Source organism: Xiphophorus couchianus, chromosome 21 (genome assembly GCF_001444195.1).
Source record: "Xiphophorus couchianus chromosome 21, X_couchianus-1.0, whole genome shotgun sequence".
NCBI lineage: Eukaryota > Metazoa > Chordata > Actinopteri > Cyprinodontiformes > Poeciliidae > Xiphophorus > Xiphophorus couchianus.
The window spans coordinates 6,078,547-6,104,972 of NC_040248.1; the positions used below are offsets into that span (position 1 = coordinate 6,078,547).

At 36.1% G+C, this 26,426-nt stretch overlaps 1 protein-coding gene across 1 annotated transcript; it reads right to left on the minus strand.

Moving 5' to 3' along the window:
* Nucleotides 1-1,395: 1,395 nt before the first annotated feature.
* apbb1ip (amyloid beta (A4) precursor protein-binding, family B, member 1 interacting protein) lies at nt 1,396-25,506 on the minus strand. Its single transcript, XM_028005236.1, has 14 exons — nt 25,085-25,506; nt 18,293-18,352; nt 16,930-17,017; nt 15,778-16,070; nt 13,319-13,396; nt 10,696-10,855; nt 7,854-7,975; nt 6,431-6,505; nt 6,202-6,345; nt 5,485-5,595; nt 3,904-4,002; nt 3,694-3,820; nt 3,552-3,613; nt 1,396-3,017 (listed from the first exon to the last, which is right to left on the minus strand). Exons 2-14 carry the CDS (start codon nt 18,350-18,352, stop codon nt 2,418-2,420), a joined length of 2,019 nt encoding a protein of 672 aa, XP_027861037.1. The 5' UTR covers nt 25,085-25,506; the 3' UTR covers nt 1,396-2,417.
* Between the last annotated feature and the right edge of the window lie 920 nt (nt 25,507-26,426).

Here is a 26,426-nt window from a genome sequence, read left to right on the forward strand (position 1 = left end):
CTGCTCTCAAGCTTCATCTGCTTTTGGGGTCGTTATTTAGGAATGTTATTTCGAAATTAAAATATCCAGGGTGGCACCCAATATCTTAAAGTCCCTGATTGATACATTTTCACAAATGTTCTCCCAATTGTTTTTAATATAGATGGTCTCTCTTCTTGAGTTTCCTGTTCTGGGGTCTGTTTTGTTATTTTGTCCATCTTTTCTTCTTTTTGTAGCTCAGCCTTTGAATTTTCTTCCCTGGTTTTAATTTTGTCCATCTTTAATTTCAGTCCAGCAATTTCTTGATTCAACTCGTTGTTCACCTTGCCAAGCCAGTACAATTGTTGTGATTTCTCTTTCATTTTATTCGTAAAATTTTTTTTATCTACCATTGTTCCCCATTGTACCTTCCTATTATGGCTTGACAGGGCTTTGCGTTCTGATGTTAGTTGTTCTATTGTCGCTTTAACCTCGTCCAATTCACTATTTAAAGTCCTGAATTGTTGTTTCAGGTAATCATTTGTGTTGGTCAGCCTTTCATTTTCTGCCTGCCAGTTGTTATATTTTTTCCTGGCAGTCAGTCGCTCAATTTTCAGCCTCAGATCTTCAACACTTTTCTGAAGCTGCTTGTTATCTTCTGTGAGCTTCCAGCAGTTCTTCTCCAAACTTTCCACGTTCTCCAGCAATAAATTTTGTCCCGCCATCGTTGATTTTTGTTTGAGATCAAAGACTGCAAATAAATTTCTCTGTGGAATCTGGGAATACAAAGACAGGCGGCTGTGATGTCACAGACAGGATGAGTGACATCACAGCTTGACATCAAAGCCACAAGAAGTCTGGTGGGTGAGGGGGAGGGAGAGGGGGCGGATGTTGTTTTTTAAACTTTATTCGCAGACACACTGTATAACGACAGAGTTATGCCTCATTTGTTCTGCCTCAACAAAATGGGAATCAGAAAAGCAGAGAATGATTTTTTCAGGAAGATGAAGCTGTTCTCCAAAATCAGCCACGCTGCAGCGCCTTCATCGTCTTTTCCTCTGGTTCCCACCAGGTGGCGCTGCTGCATCGCATCCTGTCATCTCCGTTTGTTACACAAGACTATGCAGAAGAGGCGGACCAAGCAGCAAGTCTTCCTCTGTGGGCTAAAAGGTTAAAGGTCAGCTGTTCTTCATGAGTAGAAATAGCCTAATAAATTAGAATAGCATTGAAAAAATAATTTATTTCAGCAATTCGGTTCAAAAGGTAAAACTTGTGTTAATTAATTGCACACAGTGTGATATTTATTTTAATTAATTTGATGGTTGTGGCTTACAACTAATAAACCAAATAATAAAAACCATCAATGTTTTTATCAGCTGTGAAAACCAAAATTACCAACATTATTAAAAGCAAAACAGAAATATATTAAGTCATTGCCCCCATTTTTATGCAGCTTTATCCCAGATTTATGTTTTGAAAACACATTTTGGCTTTAATTTTACACATTTAAAATTGTATTTTATGTTTTATAGTTACTCAGGACAGAAAAAAACACACTTTTCCCCCACATATTTTCTCTCAACATTTTACAATTTTATGGAAAAACACAGTGGAAAATGCTTTTTTGTTATCAAATTTTAATTTAATACAGCTTTAACAGTGATCGATTACATGCAGTGAAATGTCAACACACAAAACTAACATTTCAATATTTGTAAAACACACTTGGGCCAAAATTCTTAGCCATGGCTGTAACAATAAAACCTCTGAACAGACCGAAGGAATGTCTTTCTGCAGTATTTACAGTCAAAGCAAATATATACACATTTCTTTACATAAAAGTATCTGTAAAGCTTTATTGTTATATGAAACCGTATTAATCTTATCAGCTGATTAATTGATGAGTTTTCTCTTGAATAAAATGGGCTTAGCATTTTTCTATACTATAAAGGGCTAAATCTTTCATGATACACTGACTTATTTAAATTAATTTGAACATTTTGTGTCAGTTGTCTTAAATACTGACAGAATAAGCAGATAATGCGGGTTTCTCGCATTATTAAACTTATTTATAAAATACAACAAAACGGGAACCTCCTAAGTTCCTGTTTTCTTATATCTGTTATAATCGGTTTATATTTCAAAACAGAACTGCATAAAGTGCATTTAATCATTAAACCGGTTTTAAGATCCAACAACGGACTTTGGACCGTTTCTCTTCCCCCTTCTAAAATGGCCGCCATGTTTAATTCTGCATGGATGGTGATAAACGGCGCCCTCTGCTGGATGGCGGCCAAACTACAACACTAACTGAATATCTAAGAAGACATTATTAGTGAATCTATTAGACCTAATTTTAATCTAATTGACAATTAATGAATTGTTTGTATACCTAGTATTAATCTCTATTGTAATCATCTGGAGTAAAATTATTTGTTTTGTATTTGTTCCCTCTGGAGCTACTGATCAGTACGCTTCCTCATGGCTGTCATTAGTTCTGACATGAAGTCCCCCCCTGCTGCCGGCGCCGGAAGCGATGGTGTTGTCCTCTTTGGAGGAGCTGGAGGCATCTTTCTCAGCTGTGAAGCAGATCGCGGAGTGGAAACAGGAGCAGGAGCAGGAGGAGGTGGAGGTGGAGGTGGGGGAGGCGCACCTGATGCTACGAACACTGGATCAGGTGGAGGCGGAGGTAGAAACTCTGGATTTGGAGGCGGAGGGGGAAGAGATTTGTTTATGTTTCTACCAAAATTAGCCGCCGGAGCCGGAGGAGGAGGAGGAGGAAGTGAGTTGTAGCTGGTAGGAGGAGGAGGAGGAAGTGAGCTGTAGCTGGTAGGAGGAGGAGGAGGAGGAAGGAAGTCTGGAGGATCTTCTGAGAAGTTGTCAATGGGTGGAGGCGGCGGCGGAGGAGGGAGGCTGTCCATGGAAAGTGGAGGTGGGGAGAACTTGCTGGGTGGAGGCTTGGAGGCCAGCGACGGGGGTGGAGGAGGAAGGACGGGGTCGGGAGGAGGAGGAGGAAGAATCTCGTTCAGAGGGGGAGGAGCAGGGAGATTACCGATGCCCTGAAAAAAACCCAGAACGAATTAATGGAAGATTTCCACCAGGGAGACATATCTAAATCTCCAGCACGAAACTTTAATAAAAATACATCCATTTACATATTTATTAAAATTGTCACCATGTTGTTTGGTATGAGAAAAACAGAAGAAACAGAAATAAGAAGAAAGGAAGGACACAAAGATAGGAATAAAGGACACGAAGAAAGAAAGGAAACAACAAAGGAAAGAAGGAAGGAAGCAAAGGAAGGAAAGAAGTAACAAAGGAAGAAAGAAAGAAAGAAAGGACATAAAGGAAGGAAAGAAGGAACAAAGGAAGGACACAAAAATTAGGAGAAAGGACACAAAGATGGGAAGGAAGGAAGAAACAAAGGAAGGCAGGAGTGAAGGAATGTAGGACAAAAAATAAGAAGAAAGGAAGTACACAAAGAGAGGAATAAAGGGCACAAAGGAAGGAAGTAATGAAGGAAGGATGTTAATAAAACTTCCTGACTGTGAGTTTGTGAAACCGTCAGTTTCTTCTTCAGGTGATTTGTTTACCTGGTGCGTCGGTCCAGGCTGCTGTTTGGGGGCGTAGCCGTTGGCCTGAGTTGCTGCTTTGGCTGCAGGAAACAGAAACGTGAATCGACTGAGTGAAGTGACATCACAACTAAATAAAGGAGCGTCCTGCGAGCCGCCGTACCTTTGATGGTTGGTGACGGCGTTGAAGGGCTGGAGCTGGACGGAGTGCTGCGGTTTGTCCACATGGCAGCGCTGACAGCGGCCTTCCTCTCTGCCGTTTTGAAGTTTTCATGCAGCGACACTCCATACTGGAAAAGAGACGAATCGCTGCCGTAAAACACCTGAGTTTTATTGAAATATGTTTTTAAACATAGCGTAGATCAGTTGGTACCTTAGCGATCCGTATCCCGGTCACCCAGAGGTTCATGGTCCAAGGGTCGTCACAGCAAAGATATTTGATGTACTGAGACTCTTTCTGGATCTGAGGATGCTGCAGAAAAATTCACAATATATCCGTTACTTATTTAAAAGTTCATACTTGGCATCTTTTCAGCTGTTCAACAGAACACACACACTCAAAAAAGTGTGAAATTAAAATTAATATTTACAAAATAAATACGAGAAGCCTATTAATAAAATGTCGATTTTATAAAACTGTAATTATTTATGGATTGCATTTTACTTATTTCTGTATATAACTCAACATTACTCAGTAATATCCAATTGTTTTTTTTATCAACAATATAAATTAATTAGTCAATTCTATTTGTCATACATTATGCACCAGGAATTTCACCACACAAACATAATTAATTAATAGTTTTTACTGCAAGTAGAAGTTCTTAAAAGTTATGTACATTGTCATTTTGGTACCAAAGATTTTTTTAAAGTATCACTTTTCTCCAACTGTGTTTTGGGGATGTTGTAGTTATATAAAAAAGGAAGAGTAAATTTCAATTGCTGCCAAAAAACTCCAATTTTGAGATTATTTTCTGTAATTTTCTAGAAAAAACGTAGGAATTCCCAAGTTTCAAAAGTAAAAAAAAATTGACTTGGAAATTTTCTGAGCTTTTTTTTACTAGAAATTTTTTAGTAGAACAAACAGGAATTTTTGAGTTTATTTTTTAAAGTCAAACATTTTCTAGAAAAAAGTCTGAAATCTTGAGATACATGTGAGAAATTTTCTAGGAAAAGCAAGGAAATTTCTTAGTTTCAATATTCAAAATGTTTTACTCAGAAATTCTCAAACTTTTCGTGGAATATGTCTGAGATTAATCCCAAAATTTCATATTTTTTTCTAGGATGCTTTTTACTTTTCAGACTGGGAGGTTTCTTTGTTTTTTAAGAAACATTCTTAGATCTCAGCAGAAATGTAATCATTTTTCAAAACAAAATAAAGGCAGATATTTCCTCTGATGTGAGGCCTTACAATACATTTGCAAACAAATTTTACTCTTCCTAAAGTGCAAAATCTTAAGTATTTCTTTTTTTACTTGCCCTGTTTTTTGCTTTCTGTTGTTATTCACTGAGTTATGCATTAGCAGTTCATGAGTAACAACAACTTATTGAACTTGACTAAATAAAGTAAGGATTTTCAAAGAAATACTGTGGAGATTCTGGCGTTCCCAAATAAGATTAGAGAAAAAAGAGTTTCACATCCCTTTTAACTATTAAAAAAAATCAACCTGTCAGCATGTTTCTGTCTGCATTCTCTCACTCCTGCTATATTTACTATCATGCATCTGCTTATTAGTTATAATAATAAGATCTAAAGAACCATACAAGGAAGTGCTCAACAAAATTAGCCCTTTGTTCGTCTTTCAGATAAACTGGATTAAAATGACTCCTTTCACTTCTTCAAATGAAAGTATTTATTGCATCTCAGCTTCTCCATCCGGCAAACAGCTGTCAGACATGCTCAACGTGATGTTTGTTGAGAAGCCAAAGCTAGCATCCACAGAGATGAACTCACCTTTAGCACGAAGCAGAAGTCAGTCGGGGCCTTGTATCTGTTCTTGACGTCTTTGCCGTAGTAAACGTTTACGTTGTCGAACTGGACGAAGCAGATCAGATCGCGGGACGACTGGAAACAAGATCAACATTTTCACTGAACCAAAAATAAATAGCCTACTGCCAAGAGATGCAACACTCTCTGGTGTTCACCCCACACATTTTCTGTCAACTTTGACTATGGGCTTTGACTAAGCCGTTCCAAAGGTTAAATCTTCCTCTCGTGGAGTCATTCTTATATGTGAATGTGTTTTGTTTTGGTGCCATCAGACCACACAAAGTTTTGGAAGAAGATGTTTCTGTTTTACAGCTATACACTACAAAAACACAAAATCTTACCAAGTAGTTTCTAGTGCAAATATCGTAGTACACTTGAAATCAAACAAACTAAAAGTAAATTTTCAGCAAGAGTTAGAAGCTTGTTTTAAGTAAATAATTCCTTAATATTGATGAAAAAGTTCTAGTTCTATGGGTAGACAAATTATAAATGAAACAAGAGAAAATGCCTTGTTATAATTTAAATCCTCATATACAATGTAATGGATGTACTGTTGGCCAGTAAAACCAGTAATAAATAGGGTAGTATCACTTTAAGAAACATCAGAACCATTGAAATATGGTAACATTTGATCAGAAGCCTTCACTGATCCATTATGGCTGAGCATCCTCGTCCCTTTACCTTGGTTTTTCCTTTGGGAACGTAATAAATTCCTGAGGCTCGGAGCTGAAAGAGTCGCTGCTTCCACGACTTTTTTCCGTCTTCTTTGAGGTACAGAACGCCTTCCAGGTCGGGCACGATGATTGACGTTCCACAGAAGTTCTCCTGCACAACCAAAAACATTCTGAAGTAATCTGAGACGACGAAACATCATCTAGCTACCAACACCTGGGAAATTTTATTTACTTACCTGCACCAACAATTCCTTGTCTTTGTCTTTCATGTCTTTGAGAGTTTTCTTATCCCTTTTCCAAAGATAAAAGTTCTGAAAGTCACAAAGAAAGTTGATTTAAGAATTATACTTCTTTTTTTTTCAAACTAAGACGGCCACTGGTTGTGGCGGTTCAGATACCTCTAATATGCAAAGTTTATACATATTTCTTTTCCTTTTTTAACGCTTAAATGTTTCAGTTAAAGTTTTGGGGTTTTTTTTTAGGTTTTGTTGGCTCAAGTGGCCTTTATTTGAAAGTAGTACGACGGCACCAACACACGGCACCCCAACATGTTTCAGTTAAAGTTAAAGAAACTTTAAATATCCAAGATAACCTGAAACGAAACAGTTTCACGTGATCTTCAAGGGAAAACCAGTCTGAAAAAGTAATTTTTTAGTGACCATTTGTGGAAAAGGATTCTCTGTTGTTCATTGGCGTTATTTTTTTAGACATGTTTGCCTTCTTAATGTTGTCATTCCAATTCTGTTTAATTTATTGATTCTACATGACAAACCATTATCAGGTTTTTGTGTATATGTTAAAATTTCACCAAAAAACTATACATTTTACCAGTTAATTTATGACCTAACAAGAGGGAAAGCTTTTTTTTTTACTTCAAACATTAAATTATTCAGGACATCTGATTGTCTGATGATAAAATGTATAAAACTTTAAAATGTGAGAAGTTATACCATAGACATGATAGTGGATCTGTAGCTTATACTCTTCTGTAGGTTGTAGAAAGTTTAACAAACCTTGGCAAGCTTTCATGCTAAATTAGAGATAAAAATTGGCTCACAGCTCCACTTCCTGGCCTCTAAACGTTTCCATAAATCACATCTTGACTTTGTGATGTCATTATTAAGCCATTATTTTGTTAAAACATACAGCCCATCCATGAAAGAAAAACCATTTCACTTTCCCGTCTTTCTGTTTCTAAAATATTTAGAGCTCCTTTCAGAGTCCATCTGCTGATGGCTGGAAAAAACCTGGAAGAAAAATCTGTTTGGACACACTTGTCAGAATGTAAAAAAATGTAAATGAACAGAGATGTTCTGTCTTTTTCGTTGGAGTGAATGATGGAGTGCTTTGGCGCTGTTCCAGCCGGACTATTTGTCTCTGCCAACAGACTGAATAAATTAAACTCTCAGAGATTGTAAATTGTCCCATTATAACAACAAACATGCCAAGATCTCTTTGGCTGTTGCGTCTGATATATTGCAGCTACGACATTAAAGAAAAGGGTCAGCCTGCCTTGAGGAAAGATATATCATAATTCAACACAGAAAAGTGCCTTTTTTCAGAGAGGGATTTGCACAAATGTCCAGGACTTGTATGATATCATGCTACGTACAAAGAGCTGAAACGTGGTATTTTCTTTAAAGCAATGACAGGACCAACCTGTGGGTTTTTGAAAACCTCAAATTTATCTTTTCTCTCCTGGAAAAGGACTTTGTTTTCACTGTCCCTTGTCCAGGCAAGGAGGGGCTCCACCAGGTTCTCATGGTCCTCAAATGTCCGTTCTGTCAAAAGAAAAACACACTGAAAAATCAAAACAATTCCTCCAATTAGAGTTAAACACAACGATGGCTCTAAAAATGTCTCTTTTAAATCAGAAAACTTCATAAAAATGTAATTTAGTAAGCTCAAGACTCCTCTATTTAAATAAACCCATAAAAAATAATGTTAGCATTAGCTTGTTGTCTTCTCTGGGTGTTTAGTTGAATGTAAACTGCTAGTTTTGCTTCTTGGGACCAAAAACAATCATTTATAGCTCAAGATGTTCTATAAAGTGAGATGGAAATGAAGTGGTCCGAGAATGGAGCCTTGAGGAACACATTTAGTTTTTTTATGTACCCGTACAAGAAGCCACACAATGCCAATAAATAACAACCACATTTATTATTTTCTATACAATATTTTATCTCAATATATAAAATATTCTATTAAAAAGTTAGCTTAGCTCTTTTTGTGTAATTTGACTTAAACTATTTTATATTTTTATACTTAACAGTATTCCAAACATGTTTTACAAATCCTTTAAACCAGCTGCAGGTTAAAATGGTCCAAAATAAGAATAAAATGCTACTTTTAAAAATTTTCATGGAGGACATTTAGCGGCTTTAAACTCTAAAAACATATAAACATACTTCCTTTTTCCCCTCTTGCCCACCCACCGACTTAGTCTTTTAAATTTCCATCACAGTTGGCATTTGAACGCAGTTTTACCACTGTCTTTAATTGCAGGTTGCCGGCTGGGAAAAAGCTAGGCATTACATAAAATTGCTGCCACGGTTTCAGACAACAGTTTGGCTGCTGCGATCTTTAAGTTAGCTGCAGGGGAATGAACTGATAAGAGTTGAGGTCCCTTTGAACTTCATTTCACTGGTGCGAATGGTGAGCATATGGTGACGTTTTAGAGTAGCAGATTTGTTTGAAGATGTGTTCTTGTTAAGCTCAGTGGGTGTTTATTGGGCCTGACTCGACCCAACTTTATCTCAGTAAAGATTAAAGGTCAGCAGAGATGGTGTAACAATCTCAAGGTTTTAAAAATCATCTATGTTTTTTTTTTTTACTTAGAGTTGTAGGTTAGTCAGCGATGACAGAAAACACAACTCATCTCCCCGTGCTTATCAGTCACAGCAGCTACAAATGACGTTTTCTTTGCATAAAAGTCATGGTGGAAAAGGGAATCTCTGTCAGACAGCTGTGAATATAAAAGTAGGGCAAAGGTCGTCACCTTGTCCTTGCAGTACAAATAAATTAGAAAACAATATTAAAGGGAAGGAAATACACATGAAGTTAAGTCTTTATAAAAACAAATATCATATTGGTTTCAGAAAAGTTTTTATCCACACGAACCCGCACAAATATACGCCACTGAGCGTTGTTTTGAACATGCCAAACCCATAGGGGGCAGTGTGGCGCTAAGCTAAAATCTACGTCAGCCAATCAGATTGCTTCAAAACAACCACAACTTCCTGTTAGGAATTAAACATGGCGGCAGGAAGTTCATTTGTATGAACAGACGACTGCTACAGCAAACCAATTTTAATATTAACAAACCAAAGTTAGCATTCAGATCCTTCAACAAGAGAAGCTTAATTTTAACTCTGTGTGGGAGTGTGAACTTTTTAACCACAGCCATCATGCTCTCAAAGCAGTTAATACTAGCATTTGTCATGAGTCAATCCACTACTGCAAATAGTTCCCCAAAAATTCAACACTGCATTGTGTTCACCTCACATCGCATCGCATGGGGAGTTTCAGGAACTGCTAAAATAAACCATTTCCTGATGGACTTAAAGCAACATGGCTGGATAATGTGACTTTGGTGAGTATAGCTAACACAACTGAGATCATGAGGCTCCTATTTTAGACAGATGGAGATGATTGACATCTGATTAAAAGGATGTCAAATTGAATCCACTTGCTCACATTAACTCGTATTAGAGGATAAGCAGGAAATGAAATACAAAGAGTATGGGGGAAAAGACTTGGGTGTCCAGAATGATGAAATCTTTGATGCAAATCCTCCCACTGACCAAAGTGAAATTACTAAATTTGTTTTTTAAATTTCATTATTTTAGAGTTTTTGTACACTGCAAAAACACAAAATCCCGTCAAGTATTTTATCTAGTTTCTAGAGCAAACATCTTATAGAATATTATAGAAAACTAACTTTACAGTATCTTTACAGCAAGATATAGGAGCTTGTTTTAAGTAAATAATTTCTGAATATTAATTTTAAAAAAATACTCGTTCCATTGGCAGATTATTTCAGTTATAATTCTTTCCATGTTCCTTATATTGCTGAAATGTTACTTGTAAGTTGGTTTTGTCTTGTTTCAAGATATTTGCACTGGAAAATAGACAAAAATACTTAAGATTTTATGTTTTCGCAATGTATGGCTGTAAAAGAAAACATTTTTCTAAAGCTTTGTGTGGTCAAATGGTATAAAAACAAAACACATCCACACACAACAGGAGTGTATTAAGATATTGGCACCAGAAACTAGACAAAAATACTTGGTAAGAGTTTGTGTTTTTGTAACGTAATCAAGTCAAACTATATTTTACCACTTGTTTTTGCTTGGTGCATACCAGTTAACCAGTTCATTGCTTATTTTAAACGCTTTATCACATGAGTTTGGTTTATTTTTGCCGCTTCCATCCCTCGTGTCTTTGCACAGACCATGATAGCGTTGTGACATCACCTGATGGTGGTATTTTAGGAACTCACCAAGCTGCAGCTCGTGGTTGGTTTCACACAGACTCCAGTCTACGTTGCAATCACAGTGAGTCTTCTCAAACAAGTTGTCCAGAACCTCTCTCACGGTTTGCCTCTCATCAACCATTAGATTCTTGGAGCTGCCATCGTTCATGAGCACCTTCACCACCAGCTGTCAAAAACAAAAACAAAAAATATAAATTTACACTGTTTTTATGTACATACAGTATATAAATCTATTTCCAAAACAATGAAAATACTAAAACAAAACATAACAAGGGCAACTAAACTTTAGGGAAAGATGCGATGTTTCAAGATCAACAACAGTAGGCTGGCTACAGCTAAGTCAAAGCTAAGCTATAGCTAGGCTACAAACAAGCAACACCATGATTTTTTTTACTGTCAGTATTGAAATTCTCTGGTAAACCAGAGAGGTCAACAAAATGCAAAAGCCACAATGGAAATTATACTAAAAAGGAAGTTATGCTATATATGAGTTACATTAGCAAGTTTATTGTATTTTACCTTTTAGTATAAATTCAGTTTTACCATAACCTCCATTTGATCATATGCTAAGATGAAAGTTATGCTAAAATTAAAGTTAAAGCTATCCCATAACTTCAGTTTTAGCATAGCGTCCATTTTAACATAGCTTTTGTTTTAGCATGGGTTCTATTTTAGCATTACGTCTGATGTAGCATTAGCTTCCATTGTAGTATAGCTTCTATTTTATGATAATTGTCATTTCAGCATAGCACCCATTTTAGCATGGCTTCTGTTTGAGGATAGGTTCCATTTTAGCATAACCTCGGTTGTAGCATTAGCTTCCATTGTAGCATAGCTCCCATTTTAGGATAACTTCCACTGTGGCTTTTGTTGTTGCGTTTTGTTGTTGACCCTGTTTGGCCACCGTAATTTTTGCTACAATGTACTGTTGCCAATGGTAGACAGGGGGATAATACTACTACTGATTGTTTTTGGTGTTACATCACTCCAAGTCAGCCACACTGGCACCAGACATGCTGACTAGTCAAAGAAATAATCAGCATCTCTGTGGATTGGTGCAGACAAGCTTACCATGAAATAAATGTAATTTCCTTGCTGCATATTCAAGGCATGACAAAATACAGCATACGCTTAATATCTACTAATATGCATTTACATTTACATGTTCATTTTGTAGACTAAAGGTCTCAGATATAATGTGGACAGAAATAGATTCCCTAAGTAAGACTAAATCCAACCTTGAAGTACATGCAGCTTGTTGACCAGTTTAATAACATGTTATGTACCCAAATGATTGTTTCTGCTTCATAATGTTAGCTTTAATAAAACTTTTGAGAGCATCAGCACTTCAGTTATTCCAGTCAAATGTCTGCATGTAATTTTAGGTCCTCAGACAGAGCACTGACTGGGATTTATTTTTATCTAGGCCAGAGAATTGACACTTCCTGCCATATGGAAACAAGTCCAGTTCTGGAAGACTGACGACTTTTTATGAAATTGGTTGCCTGACTGTTGTCATACATATGGGCTTTTGTAGATCTTATAAAGGCTAAGATTAATAAGATCCCAGTTTGCTTGGCTTTTTCTATCTCTACCAAAATACAGCCTCTCCATGTGGCTGAACAAAATCTCCTATATCACAAACATTCTCAGAAACCAGGGTATACATCTAAAACTGAAAAAAGACCAGACCACAGAAAGATCTGCAAGAAACTACTGGAAAGATTGTGTCTGGATTTCTTATGTTCACGCAAAACTGGCAATGCTAGGTTTTCTTAGCTTGGGGCCCAACTGTGTCCAACTTTCAGCCAGTGGGCTCAAAAGATCACCTTTGGATAAAATGAAATTTGCTAGAGTGATTAGTTAGTTTACTAACAAAGTCTGCAATAAACCAGACATGGTTGGAACATCAAGGAATGGAAAGGAGCCAACAAACTTTCCAGCTATGTTGGTGACCAAACCAAATGATGTTGCAGAAGTCATTTGCAGGGAAACTATTTTCCCACAATGATAAGAGGAATATTTTAATAAATCACCTTTCAAACATGTGAATATTGTAGCGTTTGCACCATCAAGCATGGTGGCAGCAGCATTGGTTTACTGAGGGATAGATCTGAATTTCTGACCACAGAAACATCTGCTAAAGCTACTGGAAATACATCAAAACTGAGGCATATATGTGCCTATAAAAGTGAACATGCTGAATTTATTGAGCTTCCATGTGGAAGTAGATGAAAAGTAGCCAAAAGTCAATAGATAACGTTCAAATTATCTCAAGACAGCATTGAAACTATAGTAAATGGATAACTTTGTCAGGTCAAATACTTAGATTTTACTTTTGTCCGATGCACAGCTTTACATCCAAGACTGTGTTTTGGTGCTTTTGTGCCACTTTGAAGATGATTAAGTGTCCATGTACAGAATGATCCAGAGCAGAATGCTGGCTAGATAAAAAATACCCATCTATTAATGTGATTGATGGCTTCTCTGTCAGGCCAGATGGAGAGGAAACTACAACATGCTGTGTTGGAACAGAAGGCATTTTCCATCCTCCATAACTCTCTTCATCTATAATGCAGCTCAGTCAGATCAGAGCAGAATATGTGGAGTTGAAGTTTACATGTCTTACCTTTTTCACTTTGGCTTCCTTTAGCTTCTCCAAGGCAAGCTTGATTTTATCTGCCTTCATCTGAGCTTCAATTTCTTCCTAAACAAGAAAAACAACAAATAGAGGAACTGAGTTAGTAGATGTTTTTCTGATTTAAGCAACAATTAATAAATAGTTTAGGGAAGATACTCTCCCTTTGTTAGCTCTTCCCGTTTTTGACCTACAAACATTATAACATTACAAATCAGGTTTATTGGCTCGTATTCTGGTACAAGGCGGGGTGGTTTTACAACGGAGCCACATCTTAGATTCATTGTTAAGCTGTTGTTAGAGTAAGATCAGACAGACTGCTGCTCAAAGTAGGTGAGAGTGTTTAGAGTAAACAAAGGTGGCACAGGGTATAAGAAATGCATACCACAAAATAGTCAAGACTACAAAGTAAAATTATACCGCAGAGCTGAAAATAAGCATAATAGTTGGGCCCCAAATGTCATGTTTAACTCAGTTTGTGACCGCATTATTAATTTAGTAGTTTGCAAAATATTGCATCTCCAAATATGTTTTCTACCTGCCTATGAAACCTTGGTAAAGGTCTTCAATCAAACTATTAAAAAACCCAAACATTTCTGTACTGTGTAAAACTTTGCAATCATAACTTGTTTCTTTACATTTTCCTCCCATCCAGACAGATTTTTCTGCTGCAGGTTGAAGCAGTTTCATAAAACAATCCTACAGACTTTTCTTTTAAAGTTTTTCTTTAGACTTTTCTTGCTTTTTCAGCCATTCCTCATTTCCTCAAATCTGTTCATTTTCCGTGTACTGTCATGGTTAATTTTGGTTCTGACGTCTTTTCTTTTTATCTTTCTGTTAACATTCTCATTATTTCTCATGCTATCTTTGTCTGGTATCATAACTAGATGGAACATTACTGAAAAAGTCCAAAAAAACAAGGTGGAAAACTTCAGAAAGCTTTTTATCAAGAAAACTATACTGATGAGGAAAATATTAAAGCTGCAGTATGCAACTTCTGTTTAATAAAAAACGTTTTTTTTTGTTAAAACTGTCACCATATTGTGACAATGTAATACGACACAGATAATCTGTGAAAAAAATAAATCTCCTCCTCCTCTTCCCTGAGCTACTATTGCCATATGAAGAAATGCAAGCAGAGCCACGAGGAGGGTCTGAGAGCTGTCAATAATCCTTGTGAATGCGCTGCTAAATATGGCAATGGCAGAGAAGCACTTACCGTTACCGAAAAACCGTTTATCTACTGTCATCATAAGAAATGCTAACTAGCAATATGTAAAAAAAATCTTTTTTTTACAAAAGTTGCAAACTGCAGCTTTAAGGTTTGGCTTTCTTATCAGAAAGGTAAGTATGTTTAGATATTTGTAAAGTGCGATTATTTTCAGAATCCAGTTAGGGTTTTTGCTTCCAGTATTGCCAGTTTCCAACGAACAGGAGCAGTCTTTACATTGATAGTAACATCAACACTGTACGTTTAAAGACTATAAAGCTAACCTGTACACATCTCGCCTACCAGTGACGCACACTTTTGCCACAGCTGGTGTTTTAACCACAGTAAAATGAGGTCAGGAGCTCTGTTAAAGCAATAAGCTCCCGTCTACCTTACCTACCCAGGCCATCCAAAGACTGACACTGTTTTACTTCCTCTAGACCCCCTGATCCTGTTACAGTTTTCACATGGTTGTATGCATTTGATCTGTTCCAGACAGACCCTCAACTGTTTCTCCTCACGCGTCTCTCTGATTCCAACAGATGGATCTGGTTATCTGTGACCTAACTGTCTGACTGCTATAAGACCTGAACCACTCTTTTTTGAGTTTCACAGAGACAGGAGGAAAAAAAAATAAAGAAGTCATCTGAAATTTACATAATGGGAACAGCCTTGTCAGAGGTGGGATGATTAAACTACATAGCACATTTTAAAAAACGAAGAAGAGCTAAGCATAATTATTATTGTGTGTAAAAAAATTCAGTCAGTAAATGAGATTTACAATTCATGAGAGAGGTCAAAAATGTCAAAGGTCAAGAAGTAATGTGGTAAGGTACAAATTTTAAAATATAGGAGTATATTTTAGAAAATCCATGTTATAAATTCCTTTGTTTGTTTACTTCAATGCTAAACTTAGTGTTTTACATCAGGCACCTTGTTGGGCAGTTAAGGGGGCCTTCAGGAATAGATATTGAGCCGTTAGCAGATACTACTCTGGATACTTTTTACTTTTACTTGAGTAAAAATATGTTGAAGTAGTGCTACTTTTACTTGACTTTACCCCATTGGCGTTTAGCCTTGTAGTGTCTACCTAAAGAGTAAACTCCTCCAAATGTTACCTTCATTCAAAGTCTCACTGCTTTTAAAATCTGGACCGGTACCTGTAAACCTTTGGAAGTGAAAAGGTCAATGTCATTGATGTCTAGATGACAATGACCTTTTCTAGAGTGAGGACCCGTACCATTGTGGGTTTTGATGACTGCAGAGGGGGAGGCGGCAGGGGTGAGGTGGTGGAAGAAGATGTGGTGGTGACACTGCTGCTTCTGTTATTTCCTGGAGATGGTGGTGATGTAATGGAGGAGGCAGGCTGGAGGCCCAGGCCTTTGGGCGGTGGCGGCAGGTCTGATGAAGACGATGGTGGCGCTTTCAGACCTTGTATTTCTGCTTCCAGTTTCTTTTCTGTCTCACTGAGGTCGGCCACCAGGTCGGCCATCAGGGCGTCCAAGTCATTGTCCTCCAGGTCATGTAGGGACGCTGGTGGGGCAGAATCAAACCATCAAGACGTAATTCAAATGTTTTATGGTCCTTTCATGTCCCCTTAAACTGAGACTGGCTCTTATTGGGTTTCAGGAACATTGTACATGGGAAGTTTGCTTCAGTTTTACCACTTTTTATCTTCCTTCTTCAAAGAAAAAGTCCACAGAAGACTGCTGATGCACAGTGTCTTCATGCATTATTTTACTTTCGCATGCTCTATTTAGTTTTACTTCCGCTCCTCAACCTTAAAGCCTAAAAAATCCAATTCTGATTCAGGACTGATGAAATACCAAGTATTAGTAATCATCACCGTCATTAATTAATTATGAGTCACTGATTAATTACATATTAATTTTTGTATTCTGTTTTTTTATAAAACAACAGATATTTTATGGTTGATATGATGTATATCTATATTTATACACTGAATTTTTGCACATTTGGAGTAGTTAAAGGGACAGTGGCGTCTTACTTAGCTAACTTAACGCAATAACAGGCTAACAAAAGCTAAAAATGTAAATTGTAGTTTTTGTAAAGGCTGACTTCTAGCATATAATTAAAAAAATATTCTGTAAGAATTAAATGAGCAACATAGAGAAGAGAGCTGTGAACATCAAGGGTGTGACCTTTCTTTGAAGCTCTCAGCTCTTGTGGACATAAAGTGTGATTAAACCCTGATCTCTGAAATGTTAAACAGATCAAACAGAGCAACTAAATGATTTCTTTTTTCTTCTAATTTTCCATTTTACTGATGAAACCAATGAATGTGTCCTGTCTTTACGTAACTTTAGAAGTTATTGCGTAAGTGACTTGCTGTCAGAGAGAGTTTGACAAAAACAAAAAAAAGGAAAGTCACCGTTCAGGCCAGTAAAACCGACAGAGAAGTCGATTTGGTGGCTAGTGCTGGGGTGCGGTTCAGGAGGTTCGATTTCCTGTCCAAGACTCTGCAGACAAGAATTTAAAAAAAAGACTATTTATGAGAATGTGATTATTTCTGTACAGGGAACAACAATTTCTCATACGTTTATGCTGATACAGTCACAAATTAAAATTATGCACTGCAAAAACACTAAATTTTACCAAGTATTTTTGGTCTAGTTTGTAAACCAAATACCTTAGTACACTTGAAATGAGACGAAACTAACTTACAAATGACTTTTCAGCAAGATATATGAGTTTGTTTTAAGTCAATAATTCCATATTATTGCTGAAAAAGAACTAGATCCACTGGCAGATAGTTTAACTTGTAGCAAGACATTTTTCCCATGTTACAAGTTAAATAATCTGATAATAGAACTAGCACTTTTTCATAAATTCTAAGGAATTATTTACTTAAAACAAGCCTCTATATTTTGCTGAAAAGTTACTTGTATGTTAGTTCTGTCTTATTTCAAGTGCAATAAGATATTTGCACTAGAAACTAAAAAATACAGTCAAAAATTGTGTTTTTGCACAAAATTAGTGACTGTAATGGACTGTGATCACAAAGATATAAAATTATGTCACCAACATACATTTGCTAAAAGAGGTAATACTGCTGTGTGAGGTAGGAGGATGAAAAATATTAAAAAATAAAGCGGATCGAGAATACAGCCTTGAGGAACCCCACATGTGATTGTTTGCACACATTTGATTCAAAATCTTGCAACACACTGAGTTTCCCACAGTAAAAACATATGTGCAAAATGAATTAATCTTTCCTAATAAATTATAATTATATACAGTTAAATTTGTGCTAAAAACATTTAGCTTAGATTTTTTACAGTAAGAAAGAAATCTAATAATTAACTGATGAGTTAGAAATAAATCAAATGAGTGGAAAACTAATTTGTACTTCCACATTTGGAAAAGAAACATATCTTTGAGTAAAGTTTATCCTTGATTTGACATTAAACACATTAAATCAGAAACCTTGTCACTCTTACTTCACACTTTTCTTTTTCTACTTTATTTTCTCATGTCATCTCAAAAAATACAAATTTGCGGCCGTCGCGGGTTTGACTCCCGGACCCGACCATACTTGCCGCATGTCTTCCCCCCTCTCCTTCCCCGTTTCCTGTCAGCCTACTGTCATGTAAGGGACACTAGAGCCCACAAAAGACCCCCTGGAGGGGTTAAATTTTTTTTTTTTAAATTCTAAAAGACATAAAAAACTGGCACATAAATCCAAGTGGAGATTTTTTTAAAAAAGGAAGAAGTATTGCTGAAAGTTTTTTCACCTGAGTGAGGAGGTCCATCTCCCCCAGCAGGTCGCTGAACATAGCGTCAATATCATCCATCTGAAAAAAACAGCAACAAAAGAGATTTGATTTGCTTTCACATAAACTAACATAGAGAAACAGCAATATTTATTTTAGTGTAACTAACGTAATGCAATCAAGAACCAGAAAACACATAAAATATAAAACAATTAAAACTGAAACTCAGTTCTCTTTCGAATCAGATGATCTAATCACAAGAAATAAAACCGCAGTCTCAGTTTCTGATGTTTGAAAGAGAGACATGTAATTCAAAACAACTTTAACGCATGAAAATGAAGCAACATTATGAAGAAAGATGAAAAATATAACATTTTTGCTCATGTTGGCACTGTAGCACAGCTAGCCGCTACTGGATATGAGAAAAGCGGCCATTTAAAATGAGCACACCAGTGCTTCAGAAGTAATATAAAGGTTTGTGAGGAAGTTTGAAAATAGCCCTGATGCTGAGCTAGTAGTGACTGGAGGCTTGAAAAGCAGCATTAAAATTACAAGGAGCTTCAAAACCTTGGTAAACTATTATTGATTATGTTTCTGGATTTGTCCAATACTTGGGATTTATGGTGCTCCTATTAACATCTGTGGCAACAACAATGAAGTTCAAGCCTTTTGAAAAGTAATGACGATGTTGTTTAGGCTTTTTACTTTGGAGTCAAAATTGGTCCTAAAAAATGAGAAATCTATTTCTGATTTTCTGATCTAGTTAAAGTCAGACTCACATTCTAGAGCTTTTAAATTATCAACACTGGATGAAGATTTGGTGAATTTGCAGCATAGAAAAATTTAATTCTTAGTTCAATATTTGCCAAAACGCTTGTGGAATATCAGTTTTATTCTTGTTTTGCGATGAAATATAAACATCCACAATCTTATGCCAGAAATGAACTACAAATATAGTAATTGCTGCTTTCTTTGCAGATGATTAAATGCAATAGTGACAAAGAAATCTAAAATGGGATCTTGGAGATCAAAAGTTTAGATTTAATGTTCATGCAACTCAAACACTTTCCTTTAAAATGTGTGCAGAAATATGTTCCCTGAAGCTGCACAGTCTTCATCTTCAACACGCATTAATTGGAGAAAGACTGCATGCATAACTTCAGGCATTCGATATTTGTCGAAACTTGCCACGTCTTGTTGTACGTGTTGAACTGGTGAGTCCTATTTTGCATTTCTGTAAAACTTAAAGCGATGCAGAGTCTTTGTACGTCTTGAGGCAACATTTGATTTGCACCACTCTTCACACAAACACCCCAAAGTTCAAATACTGGTCTATATTAAGACATTCAGTCCGGTTTCATTTACGTAATACCAAGCGAGAGATTATGAAATGCATGGTTTTAATTTTAGTAGGGGCAGAGTTTAACACACAAGCTGCTAACAAATAAGATTAAAAACATTTTCAGATAATTACAAAAAATCCCTCAAACATTTTGAGCTCTCCAAAAACTAAACTACATGATCAAAATCAATTATTTAAAGTTAAAGCAAAATAGCCCAAGAAACCGCTAAAGTGGTTGTTTTTTAAAAAACATCTCCATAAGACTTACTGTAATCATGTTGAATCAGCTGCCAGCAGCGTGTATTTTTGCTGCCTCATTCCTCAAAGTGAATATTATGATAATCCCTGAATTTGGAGTCAAAACGGAGTCCTGGATTTGTTTTTCTCACATTGGAAAATAAGAAGTAAATTGTGGATGTTTTCTTTGTTTTCAGTGTGGCGCTAATGGTAGACTTCCAGCTATTATGCAAAATTCACATTTTGCACATTTTTGTACTTCCATTTGGGTTTCTACTGCTTCTAAAAAAAGACCAATCGCTTAAAAAAACAAACACCCAGCTGGTTTTTGGCAATAAATTAATGATTTTTGGTGTCTGGAAAACGAGCCATTACAGAATGTAATGTCACAAATCTGACCGTTATCTAGCAACCCCAGCCAGTTGCCTAGCAACCACAGCTGAATTAAAGCACGTTTGGTCAGTTGGTTTTACCACTGTGTGTGCTGTACAATGGCTGCTGGAAAAGACAAATGTTTTGTTGTTGACTTGTCATTCAGAAACCACTTGCTCCATTCTTGTTTGTTGTGCAGGAGGCTCTACTTCTGTTTTTCAAAGATGAATGGTTGCATAACTGTGCATCTTTTTGCAGCTACTCTCTTGTGTGAGAGTAAGTGTTGAGTTGAGGGCGTGGCCAGAAGCAGCTCGTTTGGATTTAAAGTGACAGGAGGCTTTAAAACAGCTCATTCTGAAAGGAGATCAGAAGAAATCTCATTGTTTAAGAGAGATTTTGTACAAAAAATGCATGTTTTGTATAGGCCATCAGCCTATCCTGACCTGTTCATAGAAACATAATAGTGGTTAAAAAGTGGTTGCAGCATCCATATGGTTTCCTAAAGCATTCCTGTTAGTCCTATAAAAATCTTGACTTGGCATTGGAAGAAATAAAAAGCCAATTAAAGATGAATATTTAATTTTTCTTTTTGAAACTTCAGTTTTGGAAAAGTGAAAACTAGCAGCTACCATCTTAGATACATTCTTGGTTTAATCTCCACTCACTTTTCATTCCATACTGATGAAATCAAATGTTGAACCACAAAATTCAAGTGATGTGCATATTGGAGCATCTGGAGAGTTTGAGTCTTTACCATTTAACCATGTTTGGGGAGGGCACGCAGACTGGAGAGGAAGTGGTAGAAGGGTTAACTTCCTGTCATTCTGCAAACTGAAATCATCACGGAAATGGTGTCAGCAGCCACCTGCAAACTCAATTTGTACTGCCTTTCTCATTTTCGGTGCACCTCTAGGAGAGGAGATGTTTGTGGTCGAAGTAAAGTGCTAATCCATTAAAAATTAGTAATTTTCTTTAATAATACCAAAAGGTCTACAGCTCATTTTCTTTTATATTCTTCTCCTGGCATCACATTTCATCTTCCATAATGAAACCAGCTCAATTTTCCAACCCGGCTCACATGAGGAAAGGTTTACTCTGTCAGTCAGACGGCTCCGAAATGTTAATTTCCGAGGCCCGATGCCTTAAACAGACGACTCCCAGCTTGCAGAGGAGTGAAAAGAAGAGCGATTACATTTGGACGGATTGTGAAAACATCTGCTGATGAAGGCAAAAGCGGACCTGATCCTTAAGACACTTCCTTCTTAAATAAGGGTGAACATGCGTCACCAGCAGAAGTGTCAAAAAGCACACTAATGGAAACACTGCAAAAACTCAAAACCAAGTATTTTTGTTTAGTTTCTAGTGCAAATAAGACAAAACTAACATACAGCAAGACACATGAGCTTATTTGAGTAAATAATTCCTCAATATTGATGAAAAACTACTATTTTCATTGCCAGATTATTTAATTTATAATATGGGAAAATGTGTTGTTATAAGTGAAATAATCTGTCAATGGATCTAGAAATTTTTCATCAATATTATTATAATTATTCGCTTAAAATAAGCTCATATATCTTCCTGAAAAGTTACTTGTAAGTTAGTTTTGTGTTATTTCAACTGTACTAAGATATTTGTATTTAAAGTACACCAAAATTATTTGGTAAAATTTTGTGTTTTTGCAGTTCTGAGACAAACCCAAAAAAAGGTCAAATGATTAAATTACTCTACCCTTAATTAAAATAATAACCGAATCTTTACATTTTTGGATGTATTAACAACTATTTTAAAAACTTAAATTTGATTAAAACCATTCACACGTTGCCTGAAAACCACAGGATGTCTAGATACTGACACAGACCCACTGTCTCTTTAAGAGGAGGGGCTGTAGTAACTGTTTTTCAAATGTGCTGCACATTATTTCCAAATTAAGACATAAAAAATATAAAATTTGTTATAAATTAAAGAAATTAACCAACAGTGTATGTAAGCTGTTAAAGAAGGAGTCTGTATTGGTAGTAGTATTGACGGAAAATCCTGATGTTCCAGGATGGTTGGACTCCATCACAAAGTTCTTCAGGATTTTTTGGTTGTTTTCTAGTTTTCTATTGGGTTACTGAGAAAAAAACAAACTCTGATCGACCCAAAAACCTCGGTCTCGGTTTGGTTGAAGTGAACTCTGATCCGGTTCAAATGCTTAAGTGAACACCAAGCAGACTGGAGACAGCTACAATAGCAGGAAGTGGACAAAAGCTCAGGGCATTCTGGGTAAATACAACCAAAATAAAAGCATGATGCTAACGCTAGCTGTAGAAATGGCTTGAGGTCAAATAACCATTAAAATCTGTTAACATTTCGAGAAGAAGAAAGTTGCTCTCCGTGTGTTCTTCAGACGTTTTGTAATTTCCTTTAGTGGTTATTGGTGCAGCGCCAATAACCACGAGGCGAGGAGGGGAACAGGTTTTTTAAAAAGTTTGGTTTGTTTGAAACAGTGAAATATAACAAATGTTGTAATTTTGGTCCCAAACCAAACTGAGTTTACCGAGGCTTATCAGGTATGAAAACACACCAAGTTGTTGATCGCGTGCTGTATACCGTCTTGTTGAAACAGCCATTGAAAAAAACACGACTTCTTTATACAACTCAGGAAATGTTGCTTCATTTCTTTGTAGGTCAAAGTATTATTATACAAATCGTAGTAAGGATTTCTGCTGGATCTAAGAAAAAATGCTTTTAAATGCAATAATTGTAGTGTGTTAATTTTGTTCATTTTTCAGTGAGAAATGCACTGGCAGCTTTGTTTTCTTGAGTTCAAGCTTAAACGTAATTGAAGTTTTTATCTGTCTCTTGGTTCATGGAATTCCTCTATAGTTTTCATTGAAGAAAAGTTTCAGAAAATAGCTAAAATAACTGCTTAGAAGTTCCTTGTTATACAATAGAGGCCTAGACAATGAAAGCTATTAAGTTAACTTAATTAATTTAACTTTTGTTAATGACGTGGATTCTAAATTCACATTATAATCGTCCCAAAAACGTCTTAATAATTCTTAAATTCAACTTGCAGAAACTCTGGTAACCTCCTAGTCATGACATGTTTAATACTTAAATAATTTCTGATCTTTTTAGCTGATTAATGTAACATTTTATACACTTTAATTGTTTCCCTCCTCACCAATTGCCTTTATACTCAAAGTGTGACATTTTTCCAAATAATGTTTAGAACAAAACTCACATTTTAAAGAGTAAAATGTGAATCACAAAGAAAATATAAAGTACAGTTACTTTGGTCAAATTTGACTTGAATACATCTAAAGTTACTGATCAAAAATGTTACTGAAATGGAAGTAAACATTACCTAATTAAAATGTTGCTTTAAGTAAAAGTTACCTAGTTACTATGAATATTTGTGAGGTGATTGTTATGTGTACTTTTAATGAGATTTAAATTTCCAAAACTTTATTTTTTTGTTAATTTTATTGATATTTATTAGCAGATATGATTTCAAATGTAACACTTTAGTCAAAACAAACTCAAATAAAAGTTCAGGTACCCTAAACAACTTAAAAAAGGAAAAGTTACAGACAAATTGTACTTAATTACAGCAATGTGAGAAAATTAAATTAAAGCTCTTATGTACTTTATACTTTAAACTTGCAACTTTTTTGAGTGAACCAGTAAAGCTAAGCTAACAACATGCATAAATAGGTGCTACAGTCGACTTATGAAAATATATTTTGCAGTTTCTTTTAAAAACAGGGATTAATATGGTTAACAGTGTTGGACTGGATTATTTTAGACTCAAGTTTACTTGTATAGCATCGGTTAAGTAGCAGTTTTTACCACGTGAAAGTTTCTCACTTTAACTGAGAAGAAAACGGCAGGCTGCCCTCTCTGAGGTGAGATGGAGAGAACAATGACAGTTTTCACTTCCTCTTAAACACGCACTGAAACTCTTCATATCGCCTCACAATCAGATTTGAACATATAATTAAAATGCAGAACTGAATATTTATTCTCTACAGAACCATCCAACAAAACGTCAAACATGTTTGCACCGTTTTATCCACGAATGCGTTGAAATTCAAAAACAGACGCAGAAGCAACGATGGCTTTTACTTGGATGTGATATTTATATCTAGGAGACGCATTTACAGAGATTTAACGTAGAGAAATTAGAGTAAAAGATGTCGCCTAAGGGGATGAAAAGCCATGACTCATAACCGACACAACACAAAACAATTTCTTATCTTCATTTCGTCATCGTATTTTTTTAAAACACAAAATCCTGTGTGTACGAGTCACAGAGTAACGCGATGGCTAAAATGGTCCCTGACGACACGAAAAAGACGGCGCCTCAACCAAAAAGACCTTTACTTCTTCTTTCCGAAGAGGTTTCACATCCACCTTTAAAAAGTTTCTCTTATATTAGCAGCAAACTGAAATCACCAGGCGCTTTAAAAGCAAACCTGATGGTTTTATGTCGTTATTGTGTAAGCGCAGCAAGTTTCAGGCTACACCCAGTTAGAAATAAACACATATGAACTTACATCCCTTTTTATCACGTCAGCTTATGATGCATGGTTGCTTTACGTAAACAAAACCACCATATTTACCTGTATTAAATTAAACAAACTCAATATTTTATCATTTTCTTGACGAAAAAGTGGAAACTGTAATATTTTCACTTTTAAAAGCTGTTTTTTCTATTAAACATCCTTGTTTAGTAAAAGAAAAATAGAAAATCATTCAAATGAAGTGACTAACGATCCGGATATTCCTGGTTTAAGTAAAAAGTAGATCAGTTGTAGGTGTTTACCGTTACCTGCAGGTACGACACTCAAATAAACAGAGATGTAACTCACCTCTTCAGTTGTAATAATCCTCAATTCACCAGTTTATTTCAAAATAAAAGCCACATGGACATTAGATCCACGCTGAAATCTCGCTCAGCTAAGAAAAAAGCCTAAGGTGACGGCCACATGCAGGCAGATCTGGGTGTGCTGATGCGGCTTGCATTTGGGCTCTCTGACTGTTTCTTCCTGCTTAACGCGGAAGTTCAGGTCCAGACCTGCCACTGCATTCCTGCTGAGAGATAAAAACTTTCACAATCCTGGACCGATCCGCCTCCCCGCGATTCACCGTCGCTCCTTATCGTCTCCACAAAACTGCTTCAGAAGTTCAGAGTTTGCTTTGGCGGAGAGAGGAGATGCAGAGAAACGCTGGAGTAGATGATGGAAGTTTCTGAGAGAAAGCAAAGCTGAATCAGCCATCTTGGTTAATAATTCACCATAACAGAAACTGATTTACAGCAAGACTTCAGGCAGCAGTGGCAGCGCTGAGCTGCCACCAACGTTATTACAGTTAACTAAAAGCCACAAAATTACAGAAACTGAAACCGAGAAAACATTGTGAGTGAGTGAGTTTACCTAATACATCTCTTAATACGATTTGAGGAAATTGATTTTCCTTCCCAAGCAGCATTAACATCTTACCAGAGACCCCGTTTCCAAACCCACAGCCCAAAGTACAACATATAAAAAGAAACATCAATGTTTAGAGTGTTTTTATTCTCTATTCAGTAATTATTACATTCATTTAGCATAAATATTGCCTCAGATTGTCTGATTTTAATTGGCCATGGCGGAAAATGTTATTATCAGCTAATATATTATGAATTTATTACCACACAGTTAAATTTTTCATTACAATCCCCATTTGATTATAAGAAAATATGTAATTTTTTATATTAATCACATAAATTGTATTTTATTCACACAGTTCTTATGTTGTTTTTTTTTCTAATCAGAGCTTTAGAAGTAACATTTAATTTCAGTGATCGATTAGTCACAATTAATTTGATTAATCGTTTTTACCTTACTAATAATTTCTTATTATTACTGGATTTTATTTAATGGTGTTCATGTAAAAAGGATGTTGCATACAAATAACCAAACTTTTCACTTTCACGTTGCTGCAAAGATTTAAAAACTACAACCTTTAGATGCTACATTGTGTTGATCTATTGCAGAAATACCAATGTTCAAAAACATAAGTGTTTTTTTTTCTCTTTACTGGTAATCAGGTCAGAACATCTTAACAAACCGCTGTGGTGCAACTGTGTCTGTTATCTTCAGGGGAACCAGAAAGATTCAAACCATCATGCTATGAATATCTTCCATTATCTCTTCATGCAGACACTGGATT

Coding starts and splice junctions, on each gene's coding strand:
- apbb1ip (XM_028005236.1), bottom strand. CDS start 18,352: ATGGATGATATTGACGCTATGTTCAGCGACCTGCTGGGGGAGATGGAC. Junction 7,976..10,695: donor CAACCACGAGCTGCAGCTTG/GTGAGTTCCTAA, acceptor TTCTTTTGACAG/AACGGACATTTGAGGACCAT. Junction 3,018..3,551: donor AGCCTGGACCGACGCACCAG/GTAAACAAATCA, acceptor GGTTTTTTTCAG/GGCATCGGTAATCTCCCTGC.